At 31.3% G+C, this 23,221-nt stretch overlaps 2 protein-coding genes across 7 annotated transcripts in view; one reads left to right on the forward strand and one right to left on the reverse strand.

Annotated features, from left to right (window-relative positions):
• Positions 1 to 1,751: 1,751 nt before the first annotated feature.
• Positions 1,752 to 4,568, forward strand: LOC127715319 (perlucin-like protein). Its single transcript, XM_052221360.1, has 6 exons — positions 1,752 to 1,764; positions 1,954 to 2,174; positions 2,397 to 2,470; positions 2,702 to 2,795; positions 3,465 to 3,689; positions 4,491 to 4,568. Exons 2-6 carry the CDS (start codon positions 1,955 to 1,957, stop codon positions 4,499 to 4,501), a joined length of 624 nt encoding a protein of 207 aa, XP_052077320.1. The 5' UTR covers positions 1,752 to 1,764; position 1,954; the 3' UTR covers positions 4,502 to 4,568.
• A 1,073-nt stretch (positions 4,569 to 5,641) lies between these two features.
• Positions 5,642 to 23,221, reverse strand: part of LOC127715311 (uncharacterized) — a 45,115-nt gene continuing 27,535 nt past the window's right edge. For 5 of the 6 annotated variants that reach the window (XM_052221351.1, XM_052221350.1, XM_052221348.1 and 2 more), the window contains 13 exons: positions 23,135 to 23,217; positions 22,709 to 22,809; positions 18,072 to 18,251; positions 17,025 to 17,180; positions 16,439 to 16,561; positions 15,679 to 15,741; positions 14,542 to 14,651; positions 13,696 to 13,753; positions 12,927 to 13,310; positions 11,439 to 11,842; positions 10,388 to 10,533; positions 6,478 to 6,542; positions 5,642 to 6,153 (listed from right to left, as the gene is read on the reverse strand). In XM_052221351.1, the coding sequence (XP_052077311.1) occupies positions 5,716 to 6,153; positions 6,478 to 6,542; positions 10,388 to 10,533; positions 11,439 to 11,842; positions 12,927 to 13,310; positions 13,696 to 13,753; positions 14,542 to 14,651; positions 15,679 to 15,741; positions 16,439 to 16,561; positions 17,025 to 17,180; positions 18,072 to 18,251; positions 22,709 to 22,809; positions 23,135 to 23,217 (2,311 nt within the window). In that variant the 3' untranslated portion in view covers positions 5,642 to 5,715. The remainder of the gene's footprint in view (positions 6,154 to 6,477; positions 6,543 to 10,387; positions 10,534 to 11,438; positions 11,843 to 12,926; positions 13,311 to 13,695; positions 13,754 to 14,541; positions 14,652 to 15,678; positions 15,742 to 16,438; positions 16,562 to 17,024; positions 17,181 to 18,071; positions 18,252 to 22,708; positions 22,810 to 23,134; positions 23,218 to 23,221) is intronic. The other variant, XM_052221349.1, reaches the window with a different exon arrangement.

The raw sequence follows: 23,221 nt of genomic DNA on the forward strand, positions 1-23,221 counted from the left end.
AAGGTTTTTGATTTTTAATTAATAAAGTATAAAGAATTGTTCAATTCCTGTCAGTGTTAAATTTCCTACGCACATATGATTACTAGCTAGTGTTGACTTATGTTTAGATGTTATTTAGGGTTAATTGGAGTTAATTGTACTTTTTTTCCGTTCGATACTATTTTAGATTTCTAGTTTTTTGTTTTGACATCAGAAACCACCAGTCTATAATATGGATATTCCAAATCCAGACATAAACCAATAATGAACGAAGTCGGGGAGTTTTTAAATCTTGGGGGTTTTATTTTGTCACTAGTATCTGTCCATATGTCTTTGTTTAAGAAATTATGAAATACAAAACTTGAGTGCACACGACAAACAGCCAACATCAGTATTCAAGAATGCCTGTTGTTCTTTCTTAATTTGTTCGTTGATTAATAGTGTTATCTAGGCTGTGTTCCCATCACTCGTTTTGGTTTTATTGTCCACAACACGTAAACTTAACTCTACTACGTTCAAATCTATGTATGATTTAGAATCTACAACACTTGAACCAGCATTTTATATTTTCTTTATTAGGTAGATAGATACATTTAACAAATTCATCAGACAAGTTGATACCAGTTTGTTAAAATATATCTAACTTATTTGATTTTTTCCCTTTGCAATGATTTTTTTCACCTTTAGACAAAGATTTTTTTTAAAGAGTATGGCCAGTTTTACCTGTATCTGTTTCACTTAAATCGCAAATGTCAGATGTTGACACCTTTGTGCAATAGGAAAATCAAAAAGTCTAAATAATAGTATGGATTTTTACAATATTGAAGGTCGTACGGTTGCTTATAATTGCTTACATCCACTTCTTTTGAACTGGATAGTTGTCTTATTGGCAATCATACCACGTCTCTTTATTTTTGTAAGAAGCTATTCAAAATACAAATACATATCATATTATATTAATTTTTTCATGATTTCTTTTAATATGAATGACACTTCAAGTTGGGAAAAGGGGTAATGCCTTTGTCTTTTGAATTTTGATTCATAAAATATGTTTATGAGTTTAGTGTGGCGTTCATTTCGCTGAACAAGTATATATTATTGTTTAGGTTCCAGCTGAACCCCGCATCCGTGTGCAGGATTTTCTCGCTGCGTTGAAGGCCCATTGGTGGCCTTGGGCTGTTTTCTGCTCTTTGGTCGGGTTGTTGTCTCTTTGACACATTCCCCGTTTCCATTTTCAATTCTACATCGTATTTTTTTTAATTTTGTATAGACGCCAGTATAATGTTGTTATTTTACCACTTGGTTTTTGATAATTGGGTGGTTAGGTTGCTGTCTTATTAACTTACTATCCACATCTCCTTTTATATATATGCAAATAAAATCCAAGCCAAAATCAGGTTCATTATACCAAATTCATCACATTGTTACATATATTGTCCAGTCTTCCTTTTTATAGGTCAAATTGTTATGTAAGCATCGTTCATTATTTTTTTAATGAATTCACTCAATCATGAAGAAATTTATTTTAAATTAACTTGTCAATAAACGATTTTTGCATAAGAAGATTTAAAGAAAAGTTACCCTCTTTGAAAATAAACAGTCGACCGACTATATTTTGTTGGTGATATCGAATGCTGACACAGCATAAAAGGCCGGCCAGGAATATCATTACATTATAATAAAAATTGATTTTCATCCTAATGTTATCTTAATGCTCCGTGTTGGTATAAAAGTGGTTTAAATTGTTTTACCTTTTGTTTTTGTTGCATGGACTGATTGTAGCAAGTAAGTACACATATAGCAGAATATTTTTTTTTTTAAATGTGCGAAAAAAAGCATTTTTTATCTTTTATGGGGTGTTGTTGCTGTTTGTTCTCTTTTTTTGCTGTTTTTTTTTGTGTGTTTTTTTTTTAATAAAAAGAATATTTTGTTTTTTTTCCTCGTACAAAATGCACCATTATTTCCTTTTTACAGAATGACATCTGTCTTACTGATTACCTTCTTTGTGGTTTGTGTGGTGTACGGGACTGTATTTTCGTTACCATGTTTAACTAACAAATCCAAGCAAGATTTTAACAAAGCCAGAAATGCATTAAAAAGCCTTGAAAACTACCTGAAAAGCCAAGCCAATTCTATCAAGTACAAGGTGCAGGCTTTAGACAAGGACATGACATTGATGGAAGAGGATTTCAAACGTGAGATTTTTAATATTTTTTAATCAGATAATTCCCCAAAAGAAAAATTGATAACAAATATTTAGTTAACTAACACCAATCTCTATGTTTACACACTAAATGCATTAAAAACATTTATTATATTTCACCAGAAACTCATCCGAGTACTTGTACATTATCTTCTGACATTGCAGTTATTGTCAGTTTTCTTTACTGCTTTATGCAAATTTCATTCTCATTCAGGGAGACAATGGATAAAGTACAACACACACTGTTATTATATTGGAGATGACAGTGTTAAATGGACTGATGCAGAGGTGAGCTTAGATTTATTATGTTTTCATATCTTGCAGAAAAACAGTCTGTTTCGCTATGGCATATGATCATCACTGAAAGTATATTTCATCCAAACTATTTTATCATTGTGTTACTTATTAAGGATTAACATTGTGCTTTTATTTATTCACGTGTAAATGATGTGTGAAAAATATTTCACAAAAATGCGAAAACTAAAAATTCACATTGGTCAAAGTATATTATATTTGTAGAGAAAATGCAGAGAGATTGGTGGATATCTAGTGAAGATTGATGATTCCTCAGAAAATAGTTGGATAAAACAGCAAATAAGTAAAAGTAGCAAAAGTAAGTTGAACATTTCTAGTGTATATATTTTGTGTAAAAAGTGTACAAACAAATATCAATCAATACATTATGTATATCATGCACCAATAGAGAAATAAATAAATTCCATAAAACGGACAACATTTTACCTGTATTTTGTTAAAGACCATACGTTTATCTCTGGATGTCTTTTGTTGTTTTGTGTTGTTTGATTGCTGTCTCGTTCACATATACACCTTACCTCTTTAACTTGTCATACTTTCTTTACACCAAAGTCCGTCTGGATAGTTCAAAAGTTTTGGAATTTGATCGCAATGATCTATTAACAGATTTAATAACTAACTGCATATCTAAAAATCGTAACTTGTCTAGTTCGAATAAATAAACTTTGGATTGGTGCAATGGTTGTAGTATTTACCGCCATCAGTTTATGAATCTTCTTATATGAGAACTGTAATTCTTAGTTTTTCTGATTAGTGTATAGTTGATATATAAGTCAGAGTTTTAGACTCTATGATACCTGTACAGGAACGAATGTTCCAGTCTTTTTAAGAAGCATGTAATACTGTTTACATTTGAAATAACTTAGTCAGGTACGCTCGATACCAAAAACTTGGGTAACCAAAATACATTAAAGTTTAATAAATATTGCGGGTAAGGATAGTTTTGTATCCTTTTATTTCCGTTTAGAAACATATTTCTGGCTGGGGTCTACAGATGTTGTCAATGGTGACTGGAGATGGATATATGATCAAACTCAGTTAAGCTACAAGCACTTTAATTCAGGAAGACCTTTTCCAACCAGTAATTCATACTCCTACACATATAACTGTGTTATGATGCACTACAGCAATGGTATATGGTACGACTACCCATGTAACTACGTCATTCCCTATGTCTGTGAAAGTAATTTCTGTAAGTTCTATACAACCGGTTATAGCTAACAGATCATAGTATTTGTAATTTTTTCAAGACACATATTCAGTTTTCTTTCTGTTCACATATAATTCCACTGGTAAATATATTTATAACAGAGCTAAAAAATGATAATGTTAATCTTGAATGCATATTGATAACAGAGTTTGAAAAAATATATACCGGCCAGAGAATCTTTTGTACATTTTCCTCTCAATCTTCACAAATCTCGGATTAACTGTTGTTTTGAAAAACTCCAAATAAACTGTTGTTTTCAACTTTATGATAATTAGAGGAAAAAGGGAAAGACTCTCTAATAGGTTTGTATATACATTGAAATTGTGCACATCACTTCGTGTATAGATTTAGAGAACTTTTGGAGATTACAGTTTTCGGAACAGCTTTGGTGGATAGTATATGTAGGAAGCCATTTGGTGACTCCTACAGTTTCAATTTGGAATATGTAATTTGTTTTCTTTAAATTTCCTTAATTTCTGCCATCATAAGATATGTCATTCCATTTGATGTGGTCACTAGAATATATGACAAGAAGTACATGTATTTCAAAATTTATATCTTTAGTTCAATTTTCTGGAGCTTGCGACGGAAACCGAGGAGGCGAGACATACAGACATATGCTATTCTACATTCCGTCGTCGTCGGAGAGATACCAACCATAAAATGAAAAGTTAAATTCTTAGGGACAATTATTAATACATATTATCATAATTATTATTATTTGACACCAGAATTTCCAATGTTGTCAAGTATTTTACCTTTATTTTTCAACTTCTATTTCAGGCTTCCAATAGTACAGCAGATGTTTCCTCTAACAGCAGCTGTCAGAGTCAATATAATTCAATAAAGTATCACTACTGTGCATAATCATGTTGTTGTGTTTATGAAGTTATAATAAGTTCCCTAGTATGACTAGTATATAACAATAAGGAGATGTGGTTTATATATTTTAGATGAAGTTGCAGCTCCAAGTTTCCAGGTTCACAAGGTGCTTTGCGCCTAACTTTTAAAGATTTCTTTCGTCTGAAGGTTCACATTCCTTCTGTAACAAGTTTGTGTTCATGAAATTTAGAATGGAACAAATTATTTTAAAAAAAAACATGCCCTCAACGAATGATGAAAAATACAACCACTCAATTTAAAACCGGCTCCTGACTTGGGACAGGCACATCTAAAATGTGGCGGGACTAAGTTTGAAAGCACCAACCTTTCCCCTTACCAACTAAATAGGGTTAGCAATGAGCTAAGGTTAATTTTACTTTCACTGATAATTCAAGACTAACCCATCTAAATTAGGTTAGTTTTCATCATACATTTCTTATCAATTTTCCAGAATTCAAAATTATTCCAGATTCAAATAATTCATTGTGTTTAGAAGTATTTAGTATAGAGCTTCCTTCTTGTCACCCTATATATATTATTCTGACTTAAAACCAACCAACAAGTCTTCCTTGTTTACATTTAAAATAAATGTTTTGAATGGAAAAATAGACGATAAAGAGCTTGAAATATTGTAAAGATGCTGTATATTGGTATAAACTGATTGAAACCCTCTTCAATTATGTTTTCCTTGGGTTGCTGTCTCATTGGCACATACCACATATCTAATTGAAAGTATTATTTATCTCTAATAGAGACTAATTGGGTGACAAATAAGACTAGAAATATGACAAAAAAACAAAAAAGACAAGGGTCCTATGCACAATTTTGTTACCACACAGCCATCTTGCATAATCAAGAAATATAGGATTGTATCTGAATAGTTGCCATGGTCAATTGGAGATTTGACAGACCCAATTACAGTTATACTGGCGACATTAAGTCAATCTAGTTAAACAGATTTTTGCAACCATCAAATCAAATCAATTGATGGTTGCAATTCAGAGTAATCCCATCAAAAGTGTAATTATATGCTTTATTGCATTAGAATGGAAATGAAAAAATTGATTTGATATTGAATTAATTATTCATAAGGACTTTTCTTTGTTTTGTAACTATAAAAGTTTTGTTAATTCTTCAATTTTTGAAATTGTTCCTGAACACTTTTATGCAGCCTTTGCCAATCCGTCAAAATATCACTTGTGCTTATTGGTCCGGGATTTTGTTTAAAGTAGTGAAAATTTTCTTCCATATTATTATTTTCTGACAATGGTTTGAGCGGTATTTCAGTACTACTTGTCTCCTTAATACCAGAACACAAGGTCACTTTTGAACTTTCACTTTTGATACGAGAATCAGAAATTGTAGTTAGTTTTTCAGATCTTCTGTGATTTTTCTGTCCTCCTGACGATTTGATTGGATAAGAATTGTCAACAAGTTTATCACAGTCATCTTTGTTATCACAGTCTGTATCACTGGTTAAATACATCGTTGGAGCAGGTTTGGTGGCAGTGGCTGGTTTTATACAAGTTTTCATTTTAATACGTTCTGAATTCCTCTTGGGTTGCTTAAAATATAAAAAGAATCTCCAGATCTAATAAATTAAGTAGAGTAAAAAAAGGAATAAAATTGATTGCATAAAAATGTTGAGAAAATATTGAAGATATGAAATGATTTGAGTTGGAACTAATTTGTAGTCTAAACAAAGCATATTCAAACAACTGTAGGCCACCATACAGGGTTAGGTTTATTCTCACACTTCTGTGAAATTGTTTTGTCTAATTTGAACAATATGAAAATTGATATTTTCTTAAAACTGCATTTCAAATTTGTTTCACTCGCTTCTCATCATTTTGCTCTTATACATTAGATAAATATTTCATAAACATACCTTTTTCCTTTTAACTGTGAGAGATTGTTTAAACTGTCTCAGTTTTTGTAGTCTAAGTGGAACCTCTGAAAAGTATAAGAATTGTCAAGCCATCATAGAGAAATTATGAGCTATCTTTTTGTACAAAATGGTAAAGCAATATTTCCACACCCCAAGGGTAACTGGGGAATGGAAATATGGGCACTGTTGGTCTTCTTTCAAGCAGCAGCAGCGCTCGACAATAATGCTTGTCCAATTGTCCGGTACCAGAGGAAAAAAAGGTCGAACAAGTAAGAGCCATATCAAGCTTGTCCGACGGAACAAGTAAAATCATTCTGTAGAAAATAAATTAAATCCAATTTTGATGATCAAACTAATAAACAAAAAACAAGAAAAGAAGATAAAAACAAATATTAATTTGACATGTTTACTTGCAACTTCCAAGCAAGGACCAAAGCTCATAAACTCGGCAACCAATGTTAAACGCAGGACTTCGGGAAAGTCTGGGGAGCAGACAACCTTGCTTCGGAAGTTGGTTTACTTGCGATCGATCATTACTGGTTCTTTGTCAGATACTTTATAACAGATTAAACACATACTATTCTTGGAAACCAGTCTTACTGATCAGAATCAGCGATGCGCTTTGTAGATAAGGTAACAAGGCAAATCAGCACCGGATGGGCTCCATGTTTAATAGACAGTTTGGCACCATAGGAGAAATTTAGGGACCAGCACAAACCAGTACCTCGTTTCTCTACCTTATTCTGTTGCTTTATAATGAATATTATGAATTTTATTTAACAAAAATATTTTTAAAAATAAAGATCAAAAAATTGTTGACCATAAAATTCATAAAATCATATTTGATCATATGTAGACAATACAATACTTGATTGCATTTGAATAAACATTTTAATATATTAAAAACAAAGCTGACTGTAGTAAGGCATTAATCATAATAATCAATATTTTATCAACATAAAAGACCAGGATACATACCAAATGAGTGTAGACTGACAGGCCTACCAGACTGTGCCTCATGTGCAGAGTCTGATGAGCCTTTGGCATTGATGAAAACTAGAAATGAAGTCCTGTGTGATGACTAGATTTAGTTGTTCTCGACTCATATTTTTGAAAAGGATATCAAGAGTTATAAATTAAATCCTGTTCTATTGTTTTAATTCATTTTGTTCATTGAATTAACTTAAAATGCAAAAAAGGTTAATATAAAGATTTTTTTTTTGGACAAGTTACAATTCCATTCGGACAAGTAAGTTTTGGTATGCACTTGTCCTATTGGACAAGTTGAAAAAAAAGTTATTGTAGAGGCCTGAGCAGTAAAACCCTTGCCAAAAGTGGGGAATCGTTTAGCTGTGTAGGATTTACATGTCCAGTCAGAATGGGGACATTAAATCCAACACTATCTGCACATTAAGACCACATACCAAGGTGGAGGCGTGCCTTTGAATATGCTGGGTGTACAAGATCTCAGCCATGTCAGTCATGTCTGGTCAGAATGGGGATGTAAATCTGACACTTTCTGCACATTAAAAACCCATACATTAACTCTTTAAGGGGTTTCGTAGGTGGCCTGCTGCAAGTTAGAATTTCTGTCCCTATCCAATATATCCTCATTAACCAGAGGGAGCCCAAATTTCCTCAACCTTCATCCCTGACGACCTCCTTTTCAGGACCTACATATTGAATTTAAAGTTAATTTGTTTTCGTCCTGAACATGTATGAAATATTTGCCACTGGATGTTAAGCAATCAATCAATCAATCATATTTCCAATAAAACTTGATGCTTTTTTCTACTTATTTTTGTTTTAGGAAGGAAAATGGAAAATCAATCAATCACTCAATCATATTTACAATAAAACTTGATGCTTTTTTCTACTTATTTTTGTTTTAGGAAGGAAAATGGAAAATCAATCAATCAATCAATCATATTTACAATAAAACTTGATGCTTTTTTCTACTTATTTTTGTTATAGGAAGGAAAATGGAAAATCAATCAATCAATCAATCATATTTACAATAAAACTTGATGCTTTTTTCTACTTATTTTTGTTTTAGGAAGGAAAATGGAAAATCAATCAATCAATCAATCATATTTACAATAAAACTTGATGCTTTTTTCTACTTATTTTTGTTTTAGGAAGGAAAAGGAAAATCAATCAATCAATCAATCATATTTACAATAAAACTTGATGCTTTTTTCTACTTATTTTTGTTTTTGGAAGGAAAATGGAAAATCAATCAATCAATCAATCATATTTACAATAAAACTTGATGCTTTTTTCTACTTATTTTTGTTTTTGGAAAATAGTCAAATGCAAACTTTACCCTCACTTATCAAAAGACGCTGACGAAAATTCTATGGGTATAAGATTGGTTAATTGATTGATTTATTGGTGTTTAACCCCCAAGTCATGGCAGTCAGTTTTTATTGGAAGAGGAAACTGGAGAGAACTACTGAATTTTGGTCGGAAACTGACATTCCTAGAGAAGTCGGGATAAGATAAGGTTTTCACAATAAAATGATAACACTTTGCAATTACTGGACATGTAATACTGAAGAAATAATTCTATACACTTTGGTGGATTAAGAGCTTGATTCATTGCATAAACACCTGTGTATTGTTGAAGACAGGCCATGAAGACATGATGCTAAACTGTATGTAAATTTCATTTTGTGTTGATAGAATGTATTCTTGCCATATAAATCAAAAAACATTTTATTCATATTAACTTTTCATGACTTTTGCAGATTAATCCATCAAATTCAACTTTTCAAGTTTTTGAGACCTACATTTCTAATGAATTCCTTTTTTCTTGCATCAATCTAGTCTTCATGCAGTCTGATTAAAATCAAATTCTAACTAGCTATCATTTATTTATATGTCACATGTGGGAGCTCCCACAGGACATATCCAAAATCTGGAGCACTGAGATGTTTGATTTTAATCAGACTGGTCTTCATGATAAACTTTACAGCCACAAGCCCAACAAGCATTTAAAACTAGAGGCTCTAAAGAGCCTGTGTCGCTCACCTTGGTCTATGTGCATATTGAACAAGGGACACAGATATCGATGGATTCATGACAAAATTGTGTTTTGGTGATGGTGATGTGTTTGTAGATCTTACTTTACTGAACATTCTTGCTGCTTACAATTATCTCTATCTATAATGAACTTGGCCCAGTAGTTACAGTGGAAAATATTTTGTAAAAATTTACAAAATTTATAAAAATTGTTAAAAATTGACTATAAAGGGCAATAACTCCTTAAGGGGTCAATTGACCATTTTGGTCATGTTGACTTATTTTTAGGTCTTACTTTGCTGTACATTATTGCTGTTTACAGTTTATCTCTATCTTTAATAATATTCAAGATAATAACCAAAAACTGCAAAATTTTCTTAAAATTACTAATTCAGGGGCTGAAAATTTCAGGGCTGATAGATCTTGACCTAATGAACAATTTTAACCTTGTCAGATTTGCTCTAAATGCTTTGGTTTCAGAGATATAAGCCAAAATCTACATTTTACCCTTATGTTCTATTTTTAGCCATGGTGGCCATCTTGGTTGGTTGGCCAGGTCGGACACATTTTTTAAACTAGATACCCCAATGATGATTGTGGCCAAGTTTGGTTAAATTTGGCCCAGTAGTTTCAGAGGAGAAGATTTTTGTAAAAGTTAACGACGACGGGCGACGGACAACGACGATCAACGAATGCCAAGTGATGAGAAAGGGCCAGGTGAGCTAAAAAAATATAAGGTGGAAATTCTTAGTCCTGATAGAAATTCAACATAGTTGGGCTGTTTGACAAGTGTGGTCTAGTGTGAAAACTATCATTCAATGCATGAATTCCACAGTCAACCTAGGAATGTAAATCACCCCATCAAACTGGCTGGTTAAGAACTTACCTGCAACAACAGCTCCAGCCCAAAGGCACTTTTTAAATCGACAATGTGGACATATCTCCTTACGGAAATAAATGGTACAGTTAGACTGTGCATCACACTTGAGGATTGATCTGTACTGTACAGTAGCAACTATGAAAGTACGACAACTACAAAAGAAAATTAGAAAAATATCTTAACCTTAAAAAAAATGAAATAAAAAATGACTGTTTAGGGACAAAAAAGTATTTATATATTTTTTCTCTCTTGCAATTGATGTACTACTTATTCTTTTTTGTTTAGAGACATTTAATTTAAACAACTTCCACAGTTCAATTTGTGTATGGAAATTCTCTTTACTAAATTTGAAATAAAAAAACAAATTAAAGGAAGCAAAGCATCAATAAATGAATAAAAAAATCAAAATCCTAAACATTTGTCAAGTATTGTCATTATAAACAAGACCAATACTGTGTATGGAACGGCATCACCACATGTCATGGATTGAGGTTTGTATACTGGAGTATAACTGATCATTTTTTTTCAATAAAGGCAATCAAACTTCCACTAAAATTTTCCTAATGTTAAATAAGTGCTGTATATCAAACTATGAGCAAACAGGAAGTAGCAGCACAGTAGATGTTAAAATAGCTTACAACCTACATCTGATCATTCATTTTTTTGTCATTACCAATCTACAGACCAATATAAAATCATTCCCTTCAATAGAAGGCAAGAAAACTTTGACTCAATTTTTCTTCATTTAATCAACTATGAAAGAGTTTGGCAAATATACCAAAGGGACAATCAAAGCCACAAGTCAAAAATACACTGACAATGCCATGGCAAAAATAGAAAAAGACTTAAAAGAAACATGCATATGAGTGTTGTCAAATTTCAAGCTATCAGCAAACAGGAAGTGGTAGCACGTCAGATTATATAAAAATTGCCTTCACCAAACAACTCATCATTACCAAGCTGCAGAACAACATGTAAATCATGCTTTCAAAGGAAGCCAAGAAAACTTTGATGACAGTTTTCTACCCAAGGTCCTTCAAAGATAATAAAAACATACCTATAGCACACCATAATACCAAAGTACATGCCAACAGCCTGGTCTCCACACACAATACAAGGACAAACTGACTGATGGTCGCTTACAGCAGGTATACAGTTCAATTTTCTAGTACCTTTGTATTCAAACTCTCCATTAATGTAATGTTTCACAAAAGACAGATATTTTTCATGAATTTCATTTCCGCTTAATTTATCTTTTAAAAATATTTCATCGTCACTGGATTTGTCCTTTTTTCCATCTTCACTTTCATTTGATTCCTCTTCATTTGAATAATTGTCTTTTCCTTCAATTTTTGCATTTAATTCACTTATAGGTTTTTTATGTCTTCGTAACTTATGTCTGATACAATTTTCATCTGGACGTGATTGCAAATCAAAGTTGACCTTATTTTCTCCTAATTTCTGTAAAATATAGAGTACATGAAATTATCAGTGACATATATATAATATATTCAGTAATATTATTAACTGAAAGGGAGCTTCTTCTATATTGTGGTTAAATAATTTTCAATACTGAAGAACACATGGAGTTGTGTATGAGAAATTGAACTATGAAATTTATACAAATAAGAATTTTATTAATATCAAATAAAGTGTTTATATTTTTTATTAATAATTTTGATCTACATGTTTTTGTTTAATCATGAATAACTGGAAACTAGAGAGAATATGATCATGAAGGATGTAATTATGCCTGCAAGTTTGTTTATTTTATGTGAGATTGTAAGATTGGAACATTTATTTTGGTGAATTACCATCCTTGTCATAAGTCAATCTGACTCCAATCTGGTATCAGAATCTACATCAAGTTGTAATATAATACAGTTTTTTCTGTTTTTTTTTTATTTCTCTTTAAACAATGCTGTCATCAGCAAGGAGTCTAAACTTCTTATATTGTTGATATTCAGGTAAGCTAACTGTCTTCATTTAATGAACTAAGAGAATTAAAAAATGAAGGAACATATGAATAAAATGTAAGTACCGGTACCTGTTGTAATAATATTTTTCAAAGCGGTTACAGAACCACCCATGAACTCAAGACACCTATATATCATAAATGCCTAAAATCATGTACCTGTGACCAACATGTATATGTATTTCACCACCCATGAAAAAATATAATATGCTGTTCCATGGGAACATAGTGTTTTCTGGAATAGCCCCATTATATTTGAAGTAAAAAAAAATCTACAATTTCATCAAGTAATATATGTATCTCTTAATTTTTAGATATTTTTCTGTAGATAAACATGCTATTTCCACTTAAAAAATTATATCAATATTGATAAAATAATTATTTCTTCAAAAATGAATTAGCAAAAGAGAAGATGCTGTCTGCTAGAAAGTTTTAGTCTGAGTTTACAAGATGCTTAGATTTCACAATGCTGTTAAAACATTTTACTGACTAATAAAGAGTTATCTCTCTTCAGTGTTATCCACTGCCTTAAAATCCTTATTATTTTTTCAATGTATATACCAGACTTACCTCTTCAACCCCTGATTGGATAATTTGAATATTTGGACTGCCTTTTGAACTTTCAACACATACAGAAAAAATTCCTCCTTGAATGTTTCTGCTTTCGAAGGGAATCTGAACACTCTGAGAAGACCCCTCTTCAGATCTTTTCTTCTGTAAACCATTCAGGGGATAAGTCTTTTTAGAATTATTTTGAGAAGATCCCTGTGTAGATTTGTTGGCTGGTAAAATACTTAGTAAAGTTTTCCTGCTCTGTGTCCTGTTTCCAATACTAGTATTGTCTTTTAATAAACTTTTTAGTTCAACACTGGTATTCATTACTTTACATGGTTTAATGATTTCCAATTTTGACTGATATGGTGAGGAGACATGTTTAAGGATTTCTAATTTTTTCTGTAAAAAAAGAATCATTACAATGGACATCTTTTTTCATGGCACTGTTAAAAGTGGTTTAACACTGATCAATTCAAATTAAGCAGTTTACCCTTGAATATTTTTGATTTATTTTATCTTCAAAGACAAGAGGACTTCCGGTATTCCTTTATTGAAATTATTCTTTTTATTGATTTTGAATTCAACAAAGTACATCGTCAAAGTTTCCAGCAAATACACAACAACTTCACAATTCCACAATGTTGAATACCTTTTTTTTCTTTTTGGGATTTTCCAAATAGACCTAAAGGCTTAGACGACCATATTTCTTAGGCCATTCCCCAAATTTCCAAGTAAGCGCAAGATCAAAGTTATTTCGTAGTGCATTTCTTTTAGACACACTTACCTCACTATTTATGTTATCATCAAGTTTTTCCTTTGGTTCTTCTGCTTGTCTTGTTTGCCTACATTCATAAAATACATATAATGTAGATTTGTTTATTTTCCTGGATTGTATTTTTATATGGATATTTGATTTCATGGTTTAGACATACAAGCCTAGGCTATAGAAAAATTATAAATCATTGAACATATAAATTTGTGGTTCACCTAGGCCTATACCCATGAAATCCTTGAAAATTGGTATCCCATGAATAATAAAATATTCAACAGTACAAAACTTAATTAAGAACCCTTTATGAAATAAAAAAGGTTTATCTATGTTATGACACATAATGATTTAAAATAGAGTATTTAAAGTAGTTAGTTCTTCAATAATTTTAAGTGTTCAAGAGAACATCAGTGCTATTAAGAAGCTTAGAATACATTTATAAAAATGGCTTATTCAAAAGGATTCTTAAAGAGTTATGTCCCTTATCTTTATAACTCTAAATACAAGGCAGTACATGTAATAATCATGATAATAGAGTTCAGCAGTTCATACCTAGTTTTTATGGTGTTCATTTTTCAATCTATTTTCAGTGCAACTTTTTTTATAAAAAGTGTGTTATTTGTCCTTCACTTATATTCATATAGCACTGCTAGCCTTTTCTTACTTTTTTTGCAACTGTTATGAATAATTATTACATTGATTGCTATGAATTATTTCACAGTGAAATGAAAACTGATGATGATTTCACATGTGACATAAACTCAGTTATTTCACTCATCTGATGTCATACAACAATAGAAATCACTAATACAATAAAAAAGAAACTTGAATTGAATTCTTTAAGGGAATGTTAATATTTACCAATCTCTTTGTAAGGTATAAAGTCCAACATATATGTAGATTTCTTTGGTTGGTAATAATCCCTTTTCTAAGTCTGTTTTAATTCTTTTCAGCAGGAATGGTTGTAGAATCTAGATATTCAAATAAAAGACAAAATATTTAATTTTTAAAGATGATTGATCGATTGATGTTTAATGCCACTTTCAGCACTATTGTGCTGTTTCTCGGCGGTCAGTTTTTATTAGAGGAGGAAGCTGGAGTGCCTGGTGTAAACCACCAACCTACAGTAAGAAAACTGACAATCCTAATCAAATAAACTTCATTGGAGTCAAGTGCACCTACCACATGCCTATTTGAACTCTCAACCTCAGTATTGATAGGCTAGTGATACTACTTAGACCACTCTGCTACCAAGACCTTTTTTTTTTAAATAAATAAGATTGTTGAGATATTTTTCATTGAAATTTATTTTAGGCTCTGTTGACAGTTCACAAAGATATTTATCCTTTAAGTATGAGGTACAGGAAATAAACTCAACTTTTTACACTTTATCATAAATGTACACCAAGTAATTATAATCCTTTAATAATTGCAGTTGAACTCTGTTATTTTGTGGTTGAAAAAGACATGTGAAACAAACTATAACAAGTGAAACTGCGAGCTACTGCTCACTGATGATACCCCCGCCCAAATATTTCGGTAAACAGGAAGTTGTTGAGTGATGAATCTGAAAACGCATCACATGGTATAGATGACTTATACAAACCCTGAAACCAAATTTCAGAAATTCTTGTATTGTAATTCCTGAGAAAAATGTGACGAAAATTTTCAACTTGGCTATCATATGTAAATAATACAAGTGTTCGGTAAACAGGAAGTTGTTTAGTGGTGAATCTGAAAACGCATCACACAGTATAGCTGACTTATATCAACCCTGAAACCAAATTTCAGAAATCTTTGGAATGTAGTTCCTGAGAAAGATGCGACGAAAATATTCATGGGATGGACGGACTGACGATGGATGGATGGACTGACGGATGGACAGACAGAGGTAAAACAGTATACCCCCACTTTTTTAAAGTGGGGGTATAATAAGAAATTCTTTTAATTTTTTTTTTGCAATATCATTAATGACAAAAAATAATTAAAAATACATACGTTATGTAAACAATTCACAAGTTCTTTGTCACATAATTGATTAGCTGATCTGAAGATGGTATTCTGTAAAATAAAAAAAATCCAACTGTATAATTTGCATGATACTGTATGGTACTGTGAATTCAGAATTTGGAGAAAAACATGCAAATTGACAAAAATAAAAAACTCACGTTTACAATTTCATTTAAGTAATAGCATTATTTGTATTTGGCATTTCCTGAAATCACATTAAATAATCTCGCAATTGTGTCTCATGCAAAAATTTCTTAAAAGATAGATGAAAGATACCAAAGGAACATTCAAACTCATAAGTCGAAAATAAATTGACGACGCCATGGCTAAATTAAAAAAGAAAAAGACCAAGACGAACAACAGTTCACAAAACACAACAAAGAAAACTAAAGACTGAGCAATACAAGATTAATTTACACAGCCTCAAAAAGTGTTTTTTCATTAAAAGTATAACAAACAAAAAGTCATTCAGTAAAATTAAATTTGGCTAAATTCAAACGTTAATAATGAATACTTTTTAGCTCCCATAGAAATAACACAATTAATGCACTTGCCAAGAAAGAAAAGTGGTGTTTGAAAATTAATTTCTGTAAACAGTTTATTTATTTTTCAAATTAAAGAAGAAAAATATAGGTGTTTATAAAACTTTTAGTTATTATTAATTCAATCACCATTTATAAAAATTAATCTTGTATGGCAATACAGAGTAATGTGATAAAATAATTAAGAATAAATACAAAAATATTACATTTGTGGAATCAGGCAACAGGAAGTTCTGCAGGGCCAATAACTCCTGTAAGTCATTCTGTGGCTGGATTCCAGTCAGTAACAGTTTATTTGATGTCTTCATACTCTGGATAATCTCTGAAATCTGAAATAGAAAAATTTAATAGTCATTCTCTTATCTGTTATTAATACCAACATTTACTGTAAATTCAGAAATTTGTGTATGCATTTATACATTGATATTGCAATGTTTTAATAATGAACAAAAATGTAAGATTTTACATTGCCATTTAAAGAAATGTTGCATACCATTAATGCATTTAAATCTAATCATGCTAATATGAGAGGATTTCTTTGAAAAAATAATTTCTGTCTCAATTTTTTCGATGCTAAAAAATTTGCTTTTTTTTTCTAAAGGAATATGATTTAATTAAACACAATGAAAAATTGTGAATAATAACTTTAATTCACACACAATTTTGTGTGGTGTTCAAGCTGCTTAATACAATTTTGTGTCTTCAAATTGTGAATTTAAAATTTATACAGCATCAATTTGATTGTGAGAAGCAAAATAAATCTAAAAAAGCCCTACTGTGAAAAGCCCTTACTTGTGTCTTTTCTTTAATGATGGTCTGGACTTCATCTACAACTAAATATCTCCAATTAATTTCTTTGAAGGCGTTAGGTTTTTGAAAACAGGTTTCATAACTAGTAATGCAAACATCCCAGCCATCGTCCTTCAATATGTCTTTGATTTCTGGTCTCTGTTAATAACAACAACAAAAATAAACATATCATAACACTAAAAACACAACAAATCTTAAATGGACATTCATACTTCATATCCTTATTTGTATACATGTGTTGTCTGCTGTTTATTTTTGTTTTCCTGTTTTTTAGTTTATTTTTGGTTTGTGTGTTTATTTCTGTTTTTGAGTGAAATTTTGGTTTATTTGTTTATTTCTCTTTTTGTGTTTTTATTTTTTATTTGTATGTTTATTTTTGTTTGTGTGGTTTTTTCTGTCTGTGTTTTTTACTTTTGGTTTTATGACTATTTTTGTTTGTGAAATTTTTTGGTTTGTGTATTTCATTTTTGTTTGTGTGGTTATTTTGTGTTTGTGTATTTATATTTTTGTTTGTGTGTTTATTTTTTTTATTGTGTTTATTCTTTTGTTTGTGTATTTACATTTGATTTGTGTTTATTAATGGTTGTATTAATTTTGGGTTTGAGTGCTTTTGGTTTGTGTGTTTCTTTCTATGTGTTTTATTTTTATGTGTTTATTTTGTGTATGTGTTTTCATTTCTGTTTGTGTGTTAATTTTTTTGTTTGTGGGTTTATTTTTGTTAATGTTTTTGTTAGTGTTTATTTTCTTGATTTTTAAACATGATACAAACTCTAATACATAGATTGTTTTCAGTCACTTTTGTGTTCAAGTCAGGAATATGGTTGAAAACTTGATGTTCAAAGTTAAACAAAAACTAATCAATCTTTTAAAATATGACTTTGGTCAATTTATCAACTTTATTAATTTCTCAAAAACAGGAAAAATCATCTTAAATTGGCTAGATAAATCTTTAATTTTCCACTTGAAAATTTTACTTACTGTTCAATTGAAGTACATATTTGAAATTATTTAAGACATTATAATACATACTCTTTGTTCAACAGTGCCTTTTATCACAACAAGTCTGGATTCTGGACTCCAGCGTTTGAATTCTGCCAGCCAGTGGTCTATATGAGACAGAGGTACAATAAACAGATGAGGTCCAGATATCTGTTGATAGTCCTTCATATATCCTAACAAAGCTATAGCTTGTACTGTTTTACTTAGACCCTGAAATATACAAAACAGTGTCTGTTTTAGCTGACTACGGAATATGGGCTTTGTTCCTTGTTGGAAGGCCGTACTGTGACCTATACTGTAAACCAACTAATTTTCTAGAGCGATTTATTTTCGTGACTTTCGTGAAAAGAAAAATAACGCAAATGTAAATCTTCACGAAATTTAAAACTTGGTATATTTCCTTGTCTAATTACATGAAGTACATGTGAAAATCGTAAAATTAAATCACCGATAATTGGGACTAGAAAGGGCTAAACCCTAAATACAGTATTCGTGAAAATAAGTTGGTTTACAGTAGTTGTTAATTTCTGTGTCATTTGGTCTCTTGTGGCGAGTTGTCTCAGTGACTACCATATCACATCTTCTTTTTGAAATATATATATTATATGTTAAGGATGTTTGATGGTAATATCAGCCATCTTTGATTTAGTTTTTATCATCTTCTGGTCTTTTTCAATTTAATAGACATTTTTCATATTACCTATTTTTAGTGAATTTAGACAGGTTACCTACTCTGTGATGGGACATTCTGGTACTGTCAAGTAAGAGCAACTATAAGAAGTAAAATCAAGATTACAATGTGTAATTTGGTAAAAAAAAAATATGTGATTTCCTATGGTTTTGTTTGTTTAGAAAACATTAAAACAGTTAATGTTTTCAAAGTAATGCAAGGACATCATCTTTTCATCTTTTAAAACTAGGGCCTAATCTAGGATTTTGAAGAGGGAGAAGTGACTTCTCCTTCCAAGAGAGAGAAGGGAGAAGTGGTCAATTTCTTGGAGAAGTGAGATTCCATTACCGTTTCGGTTGCATCGTGTTTTCATGCTTATCACTAAGGAAATTGTTTTATATTCAATAAAAGATATACTTGCAGTTTTTTCATATGTTATTGTACACAATGTATATATAGAAAGTTCTTAATAAAAAGGTTTAGACAATATATAGTTGTTATTTATTTATTGAAACCATTGTGTTCTAATTTATGCTCTTATAATATACTAGATTATGGAGTGTGTGTCCGAGCGAGAACTTCTCTAGTTCATTACTTTAGGAATATTTATCAAAAAGTAGTATTTCAATATCTGTTCTATGGTCGGGTTGTTGTCTCTTTGACACATTCCCCATTTCCATTCTCAATTTTATTTTTTACAGAGTTTGTCTTTAGTGCCGTGTGGAGACAGTAGAGTGCCTCCCCGTGCTTCAGGTTTATGCTCTTATTATATACTAGATTATGGAGTGTGTGTCCGAGCGAGAACTTCTCTAGTTCATTACTTTAGGAATATTTATCAAAAAGTAGTATTTCAATATCTGTCCTATGGTCGGGTTGTTGTCTCTTTGACACATTCCCCATTTCCATTCTCAATTTTAAATAAAATTTGTTGATTTATATCACCACTTGTCATTACTTTGTAAAACATTATTGAATGTCCAGGACATTATGTTAGTTGTAAATTGAGATTATCGTTTAAAATTTTAAGTCTATAAATGAAAATATTTTTCAATCGCATATTAATTATCCGACAAAGAGCTAATTTCTATCATTTTTTAAAAATATCATCCCTATCAACTGGGACTATTATGCTGTAGTCCCGTTAGTATAATAGTCCCAGATATCAACGAAATGGTCGTGAGAAACAATCCACTGCTGATCACAACCTGGTCGAGTGTCGTTCGTTTGCAATCACATTATCCATCAGCAGTCTTTCTACCTTTTATATTTCAATTTTTATTCAATCAATATAATAAATCTACCGCTAATTCCCACCTTTCACCTACCGAATAGTAAAATTGATCGACTCGTGTAAGTTGTAAAAATAAAACAAATCAGCTGAGTGATTACGCAATATCCTCAGATTAAAATCATAGTAAAATGATAACTTAAACAGACGGTCAGTTTTCCGTTTGAACAGTTTTGAAAGTTATATCCGAGGATGTTCAAAGTCGCCGTTGTATTTATTTAATTTGATCGTTGACAGTTTTAGTCCTGGGTCGTTTTGAAAATCTCAATTTTCCTTGTCAGCCGCCATTTTTTTTTACCTGTGAGACTTGTCAATCACAAGTTGTCTCCCTTTTACCGATTTTGATAGCAATTTGACTTCGCTATGAAGTCAGTCGGCCGGCGAGATTTAGCGATTTTCAAAATTCTTTGGCGACTTAAATCGTCATTTTGTCGGCAAGATTATGGCCTGTAAAACAAGAATGTGTCCATAGTACAAGGATGCCCCATCTGCACTATCATTTTCTATGTTCAGTGGACCATGAAAATGGGGTAAAAACTTTAATTTGGCATTAAAATAAGAAAGATCATATCATAGGGCACATGTGTACTAAGTTTCAAGTTGATTGGACTTCAACATCATCAAAAACTACCTCGACCAAAAACTTTAACCTGAAGCGGGAGACAGACGGACGGACGAACGAACAGATGGACGAAAGAACGAACAAACAGACGCACAGACCAGAAAACATAATGCCTATAAATGGGGCATAAAAACATATTCCAAGGAAAATCTGGAATTTCAATTTTTATTTCTAAAACAATTTTGGCAGCATGTGAATAAATTATCACAGTTAACTCCACTTAGGAATCAAAATCATTAAAATAATTCCTGTTTTTCTGAATAAAATATTTTCAGAAGCCCCTTAAAATTAAATGAAGGTATGTAATTTTTTATAAATTCAAGAACAGAAATATTTATTTATTTTGGAATTATAAAATTTTTAGTAAAATCTATACACACTCTTTCATTTTTTCTGGATTGTAGGCATAATTTGTTCATCAGGCCAAAATAAATAAATAGTGTGTTTCCTATTTCACCCCGAAAAAAAATTAGGTAGGGTAGGTAGGTAAAACATTTCATTTTATGAAAACTTTTTATTTTTCTCTATTGATGACATCAGAAAAAGGTACCAAATGAAATCGTTTGATGTGTCTGCTTCTTCGATATTTAGAATAGTACTTAAAACTACAGCTTTTTAATTTTCTGTTTTAGTTCTGTGTAAGAAATATGAAAATAAACTTTAATGCAAATTTTATGCATTTCATGGGTTGTAATAGGAATAAGTTCTTGCAGATTAATTATCTTAAAGCAAAAATGGCAGTGAAAAATTCATCATGGTATTGTTATGTTTGGCCTCTTTGAACCTAACAATGTAAATGACACACAGGGTATACATGTTGGAACAGATTACTACTCCCTTTCTTTTAGTAGTAAAAACACTGCAAATCGATGCTAATTAAGTAGCGGCTTATTATGATTTTTCGAGGGGTAATACTCTTGCACCCTCTTCATTTAATATATAGATGTGTTTTGATGTTTGACAGAATGTAATCTTGAAGAGTGGGCGGTTCTGACAATATTAAAATTCTAGGCTTTGAGAAGAGCGAGATTGCGAAATCTTTGTCTTATTAAATCTATGGCAAAAACAATTGTAGATATGACATGAATTTTTTTCCTTCTCTAGTATAAACTGTTGTGGGACCAGCCAGAGAAAATATAAAAGAATAAAAGTAGACATGGTACCGGGGCAGATTCATTTATAAATGAACATGAATCATACCCCATGTCTGCCTACTGGGAAAAGCTTTCTATTTCTCGGTACACATTGTCTGCCCCCTTGCCGTCATTCTTTAACTCAAACTGTCAAAAGCTCAAAAGAATTAACAGCCGTTTATGTTGCATCCTGAGAACACTTTTTTACAACATTCGTAAGAGCATTTTTTACAACAAAAGCTGGATTGATTTTAGCAGTAAATTAAACTCATTTTACTCTAAAATTATTAGTAATATTTGTTGATTAACCGACAGAATGAGATACAGTCTGTCAAACCTGAAACGATTCTGACGTTTGGTCCAAAGAAGCACAGGTACAAAATGAGGTTTTGTTAATATATGCATGATATGTGTATATATATACTGAATACATATTCACTATATATACAAATATTTAAAAAATCTCGTCTTGTACCTGTGCAAAGAAGTTGAGCAATATGCGTCAACTTCGTATTTTTTTTTGTCTATAGGTCCATCATCGTGTTCTTCAAAAAGATTCATCATATTGTAATTATCCGGAAACGATGTCATTATATTTTGCGTCCATGTGATCACATTTCGCATATTTGACAGCTAATACGCTGCACGGTTGTCGAAATGCCATGCTTGTTTATTTAAAATCTTGGTCCTTGAAACGCTTTACTTATCCATATTGGTCATTGCTATCAAACGTTTTGAAGATCTGTTGTTTTCTATACCAATAATTGGATCCGGACAGATCGAAAAATCCGGATTTTTAGCATTTTTAAAAAATTTTTGTCAATAAAATGTTTAGGGTTGGCATCAGAAACGGAGGTAGGGGCGGGAAACCGGAAACACACTATTTATTTATTTTGGCCTCACAGAACTGCTATAATAAAGAAGAAGATAAATAATAGTAAAACATATAATTACCATTTCTTCATTCAAAATACCATTAATCCCATGTGTAAATAGTGATAGCAACCAGCTTAGATCTTGTACCTGGTAGTCCGTGATCTCTCTTGACCTGAACACTGAAAAATATCAAATCAAATAATATCTTTCTAACAATTTGTTAATAAAACTCTACTGTTTAGCAACACTTCGAATTCACAAAATAGTGTTAGACAGCACAAATTTATATTCATTTATTTTTTTAACTAGACCTTTTTTTCACGATTTTGGAGGGATGAATAGGGGTGCATAATACATAAAACTGCATACTATACACAGCAAAATATAGTATTCTCATCACAGAGAAAATCTCTTAAATTTTTCAATTATCAAAACTAAAATGCTGACCTTCTCCCAAAAGGTCAAATTGTAAAGAACCTATAAGAACCGTTACATTTAACTTACAAGATGCTGGTTTATCAAGTCCAGTCTCTGTTTCACTTTCTCCTAAAATGCTTTTATCTTTATCTTTTTCTCTCAATCTACATCTGT

Source organism: Mytilus californianus, unplaced genomic scaffold (genome assembly GCF_021869535.1).
Source record: "Mytilus californianus isolate M0D057914Y unplaced genomic scaffold, xbMytCali1.0.p SCAF_9, whole genome shotgun sequence".
Classification (NCBI taxonomy): domain Eukaryota; kingdom Metazoa; phylum Mollusca; class Bivalvia; order Mytilida; family Mytilidae; genus Mytilus; species Mytilus californianus.

Bases quoted from the DNA above. Each gene is read 5' to 3' on its own strand.
- LOC127715319 (XM_052221360.1), top strand. From the start codon at position 1,955: ATGACATCTGTCTTACTGATTACCTTCTTTGTGGTTTGTGTGGTGTAC. The intron at 2,175-2,396 runs GTGAGATTTTTA...ATTCTCATTCAG, and splicing joins GATGGAAGAGGATTTCAAAC to GGAGACAATGGATAAAGTAC. The intron at 2,471-2,701 runs GTGAGCTTAGAT...TTATATTTGTAG, and splicing joins TTAAATGGACTGATGCAGAG to AGAAAATGCAGAGAGATTGG.